Raw genomic sequence first — 6,296 nt, 5'->3', positions numbered from 1 at the left:
TAAATATAGGTAAACATATATATATATGTTTACTATAGGTAAACATATATATATATGTTTACCTATAGTAAAGGGCTTAGATATACAGTTTGTGGTAAAAAACAGCTTCACTTGTTTAAGGTATTTAGACTGACAAAATTAAGGTTAGGTTATAACAAATCGCATTGATTGAGGAAACTAATTAAATTTATTTATTATAAATTAAAAATTGAGGAAACTAATTAAATTTAACGTTGTTTTTAAAAACCACAAAAACGCAAATTAAAAGACCACAATGTTTTAAAAACATTCTGAATATTTTAAAAACATTCTGATATTTTAATTTAATTTTTAATTTTTTACTGTAAAACATGCGTGGAGTGTTGCTACATCGACTATCTTATAGCCTGACTCGCAACAGTGTGTTGCTCATCAACTATCTTATAGCCTGACTCGCAATGGAGTGCTGCTACATCGACTGAGGGTTTGGTTGGGGCAGGCAGTCTTTCAAATTATAAATTTAAAAAAAAAAAATTTTTTCCAGTCTTTAAAATAAATTTTTTTAAAAAAAAACCTAAAACTGACATTTTATGGGAAAAACTTAAAGATGAACATGCAAGAGTATATATATATATACATATATATATATATGTGTATATATATATATATATATATATATATATATATATATATATATATATATATATATATATACACTCTGGCATGGTCATCTTTAAGTTACGCATATTTGTATGTATGTATATATATATATGTATGTATGTGTGTGCTTATGTATGTTTGTTTGTATGTATATATCTATGTATGCATTTATAAAAAGAGAGATTTATATAGGTATGTTAAAGTGTATATGTTTTGAACACTATTTATAACCTTTAATGTTATCAGGAACACAACCTGCCAAAGAGTTGAAATGAGAACTAGTTTTTGTCACATAAGCAGAAGTGATAAGAAAGTCTAACAATGGAGTGTAAAAGGAATGTTTGAGAGTATAATAGTTTGGAAAAGTTTGCAAAATGTTATGAATATAAAGTAATAAAAGATAAAATAGTGTAAAATTAGTAAAAAGTAAAAAATTACCTTACCAATAGAAAAGTAAGAAATTACTTTGGCAATAGAAAAGTAACAAAATACTTTAGCAACAGAAACTAGAATTATCTAGGTTTGTAACAACAAATGCAGATTAAATGTTGTGAATTTTACAACAAGTAACTTTCCATCAGATGAATCTTACCTTGCAAAGTTCATCAGATATGCTTGCTTTTTTTGAGACTATTTTTAATTTGGCTTTTTTGGATCTCAGGATTAATAGCTTAATCCTTTAATTCTTAAAAACTCACAATAGTCACATGTCAGCTTAGGCATATGCTTGCCAATCAATTCATCTATTTGTTGAGAATCAGGTTTGAATTGTCTGACTATTCTTTTATGTGCTTCCACTTAGCACCTCTTTACTCAATCACATTTATCCTTGTTTTTTATTTTTTACTCTTTCTTTTCTAGCCAAGGTCCAAAAACGGATCGTAAACCTAGTTGGACCTGCTTTATCTGCCAAGCTTGAGCTTCTCTCCCATCGTTGTAAGGTTGCAATTCTTTCTCTTTTCTACAAATACTATCATGGTTGCTGCTCAAAGGAGATATTGTCTCTATTTCCATCAATTAAAACTTATTCTCATTTATCTCCTTATTCAGCAAAATCTCATTCTTTTACTGTATCTGTCCCTTCAAGCTCTAAATCTTTTTTTCATGTAGTTTTTTTCCTTGCACTTTAATGCTTTGGAACTCTCTCCTATCTCCATGTTGGAATGAGATTTTAAAAAATTTATAAACATTATAAAAGATTTATTAAGTAATCCAAGATAATCTAAAATATTATGATTTTTTGTAATAGACAGAACTTCTCAGCACCAGATCTGGCAATGTTAAAAAAAGTTTATCACAGTTGAATAGTTAGAAGGAAAGCTATTTGATAGAAGTAAATTCAATTTCTGAAAAAAATTCTTGAAACAAAAAGACAAAAAAGAAATGTACTGATGGTAGAAAAGATGTCTGAGTTTATCTTTTCTTCCAATTTTGAAGTGCAGTTTTTGTTGATAACAAGTAAAAATTAATAAATTTAGGGGGATCTTAATAAGCTCTGGGTGGGTGGGAACATTTTTTGGAAAATAATATCCATCCTCTCCTGTGTATTAATTACATGAGAGTAGTTTGCAATATAAATTTAACTAAGCAAACAATCCCCAGTTTTCAAAGCAAGATTTTATGGTTGCTGCTCTGTTGAAATTTATCAAAGAATTCAACTGAAACAAAAAAAATATTTATAAATGTATTTTTTTTTTGAGAAAAAAATTTGTTTTATGTTAGAGATTTATTAGAATTTGGCCGAAGTTTGTGTCTTTTAGGTCATTCCGGTTTGGCCATAATTACAATATTTCAGGCCGGAATTTTTTTAACCTCCTTTTAAAGACATGTAACACAGATTGTGTAAAAAAATCTATGTTCTATAGGGCAATGAAGAACTATAGGTAAACCCAGGTAAAAAATACAAAACTCTTAATAAACGCAATGTAATTTTATTTGCAGTAATCAATTATGTAAGGATTTTTAGAAGTTTAGGAAAATTGTGGTGCAAAAGGAGTTGTTATCCAATTTTTGGGCAACAAACTAGCTCTTTTTTCATCAAAACTGTTACCTGCCTCTGAGAATAGTCTAATTTTAAAAAGTATAGGGTGCCTAATACAGTAAATATTTCAATTTTAACCTAAATGGAAAGATAGAAAACAAAGAAATAATTTTTAATATAAATATTATGCAGGTTAAAATTTTCAATAAATGAAATTATAAGATATAAAAACAATATATTAGATTTAAATGAAACAAGAATCAAATAAATGAAACAGGTTATATATATATTATAGGCTATATATATATATACTATGTAGCCACAATGCTGAAGTGCAAGTTTTTACTTTCAATCTTGAAGGTAAAAAATTTCATAAGTATGATTCTCATTCTGGCAGGAATATTTTTAACAAATCCAACAAATCTGGTTCCAGACGGAATTCCAATTTCCAATCCACTACACCCCTATTCTAAGCTAAGTTTATTGATTTCTTGATGTTTTTTTGAATATAAAAAAGTTTTGACTTTTTTATTAGTTAATAGCAACTCATATTTGTGTTGAAAACATAAAAATTTTACCAGTAACTGGTTTGGCGTATAGGTAGACTAAACTCAATCCATTTCCACCTCTATGCCTTATAAAAAAATGTCATGATGGAAGAGTGTAAACCTTCTGTTTAAATTGAGATACCAACTATTTGTGAGAAGTCAAAACATCTTATTTTTTTAAATCAAATTAAATATTTCTAGAAGAACAGTGAACTGGAGTTATTGGAGTTAGAGCGATTGAACCTTCAAAATAAACTGAATGAAACAAAACAAATTCAAATCGTAACTACTCAACTTACAAATCAAATTGCTGAACTAAATAATCAAATATTGGAAGCTGAAAAACAAATGAAGGTACTTTTTTATAATTAAGTTTTATCCGAGTTTTTTTATTGAAACAATTCTATATTATAGAACTGTTACTTATTTTGGGCCAATTGACCAAGGTCATTATTTTGAAAATATATACATTCCAGTTAAAAGATAAAATTCAAGTATAACTATTATGTTTAATATAAAAAAATTTGATTTTTGTTTTATATTTAGTTGCACATAAGAGCAGAATGACAGCATTCCAAAGCATTTTTACAGCACTCAAATATCTCTGTTTTTTCAATAAGGACTATATTTTATATTCACTAATTATATTATACTTATATTTTACTTAATTGTATTTACTATAAGGACTTTGCCTTACTCACATTTATTTTAATAGATTTTAATAAATTCTAAAAAAGAATAATCTAAATTTTTTATAAGTGTTTGCTTTTGAAATCAACAAGTTAGTTCTGATGTCTTTGGGCATACTCTGGGCTACCAATCCATTGTTTGAATCTTTACAATGGGTACATAAGAGATGATGAACTCAGTAGCTTGTTTACTAATGAAGCCCAGTAGGGCTTTTTTGACCAGGTATTATTCACTTCTCTGAATATATGATTAACAACGCCTTGAAGAAGGTGCAGCTATATTGGTGAGATGAGTTTCAAAATCAATACGTTTTCTAACTCAGAAACAATAGGCTCATGGATCACAGCTGAAGCCCGCTTCAGTAATATTTGCCAGAATAATGCAAAAAAACAACAAGGTGATTAGTTTTTCTCTTGCCATTGATACCATCAATAGGGGTGTGTTTGTGTGAAGAAATTTGACATTTTTTTACTATGTTTAATTCATGGCATCTTTCCTTGCATCCTTTTTGCAAATGGTTGATCGACATGCCTCTCAAATAAACTCTTGCTTCGCAAACACCGATGTTTGTAGATTTAAACAATTCTTTTTGCTTGTTTTACTGTAAGAAGTCTTGTACAAAATGCTGAATCAGATTTTTGCCTTCTTCTTATTATTGCATTTTTATTGGTACCACTACACATCATGTTCTCAAATTTTCATTGATATTTTCTATGCGCCAGCTTTTCTAAAATTTATCAGTTGCAGCATAATTAACATAGAAAAACAAAAAAGATTTAAATATTCCAAATTAAGCTAGGTTTCATGATGGTACCAGGGAGATTATTTGCATGCTGTATATGAAAAATGTACAAGATGTCACAAATTTAACCTCATTTTATATAACAGTTCACTCAAATTGTTTTAATTCAGGCTCTTAAAATTATTCAATACACTGAGATGTGTTAATAAAAATGTTGTATTTTATAAAAGTTGTATTTTTATACATTATAAATAGTGGTTGTGGTAGCTAAATTTTATTAACAAAAAATAATGATATTTTCTAATGTAAAAATCTGTAAAATAATGTAAAAAAATACTTATAAACAAAACAAAATATATATTTGAATAATTTAAAAACGAAAAACTTTTGAATGCCGTCATTTAATACAATGCGCAATCAAGTACAAAAAAATGAAAAAATCTTTTTTCTCGGACGTAATAGTGAGGTTTCAATTTTATTTTTTGTAACTGTAAATTATGCATTTTAACCCTGTATACTTTCTTGTGTAATGACTTTGGTCGATTCAAAAAGTAACAGTGATAGGATACAGAAATGCATTTCCGATACTTTTTTTGCATTTGCATGAGATTAAGTTTTGTTTTTAACAAACTGCTAATCTGATTTTCATTTCTTTTTTTTTTTTTTTTAACAAGTTTTCTCGAGCATCTTATAAGTTTTTTATTTGTTATATAGTTTATAAGTTTTTTTTATTAACCGCCAAATATAATTTATTATTACATTTGTTTATCGCCGTTTTAAAATTAGGAATGTGAAGCCAAACATACTAAACAGATTGAAAACTACCGTACATTAGTTCTTCAAGTTTTAAAGGTATTTTGAATAAATTTATTTATGAAATATATTTTACCGCTGCTATTATATTCTTTACCGTTTTATATATTATTTTAATGAAAGTGTTTTTGTTCTTAATACCCATTATTGTTTTTATTGTTTTTGATGCTGTTATCGCCCATGCTATAGTTTTTTTATTTTCTTGTTTAATTTTTGGCTGCATATATTGACTTTATTAGGTTTTTTTTATTTTTAATAATGACTTTTTGTTTAACTTATTAGGGTGTTTTGGATCCCAAAATGGAAGAGGTTCTTTTAAAAATTGCGCTTTTAAGAAATTGCTAAATTTTTACGATTTCTAAAGAAAAATATTACAAAGATCTCTCCAGTGTAAAGCGTTCTATCACGTTTGGAGTATTTTTTTATCTAATTAATTGATAGAAATTGTGCTACCAGAAACTTTGAATAAATATATATTTGTTGTAAACATAGACTGTTAATAGTGTTAGTAAACTTTTTTGTGTTTTCTTTTCTGCGTAGTATGTATTGAATTATTATTACCATTATTATTATTATTATTATTATATATACATATATATATATATATATATATATATATATATATATATATATATATATATATATATATATATATATATATATATATATATATATATATATATATATATATATATATATGGCCAATTGCATAGTTCAGTGACGCATCATGCGGAGAGATTTTTTTTAATAGAAATTTTTTATAACTCAAAAATAATTTTTTATTACTCTAAATCAATCTTGAATTAAAATTTTATAATATAAACTAAACACAATTGTATTAACATAACACTGCTACATAGCAAAAATTAAAACATGAGTTCAG

The 6,296-nt window shown here is 26.6% G+C and overlaps 1 protein-coding gene across 10 annotated transcripts in view; it reads left to right on the top strand.

The window, feature by feature from the left end:
- The window catches only part of LOC100210311 (ankycorbin), a 56,477-nt gene extending 50,547 nt beyond the window's left edge, over nt 1-5,930 (top strand). For all 10 annotated transcript variants that reach the window (XM_065816377.1, XM_065816375.1, XM_065816373.1 and 7 more), the window contains 3 exons: nt 3,370-3,522; nt 5,387-5,452; nt 5,696-5,930. In XM_065816377.1, the coding sequence (XP_065672449.1) occupies nt 3,370-3,522; nt 5,387-5,452; nt 5,696-5,758 (282 nt within the window). In that variant the 3' untranslated portion in view covers nt 5,759-5,930. The remainder of the gene's footprint in view (nt 1-3,369; nt 3,523-5,386; nt 5,453-5,695) is intronic.
- The last annotated feature ends 366 nt before the right edge of the window (nt 5,931-6,296 follow it).

The sequence above is a fragment of the Hydra vulgaris genome, chromosome 13, assembly GCF_038396675.1.
Source record: "Hydra vulgaris chromosome 13, alternate assembly HydraT2T_AEP".
In the NCBI taxonomy this organism is placed as follows: domain Eukaryota; kingdom Metazoa; phylum Cnidaria; class Hydrozoa; order Anthoathecata; family Hydridae; genus Hydra; species Hydra vulgaris.
Note: the sequence above shows the minus strand (reverse complement) of the source record. Positions and strands in the feature narration are given on the sequence as shown.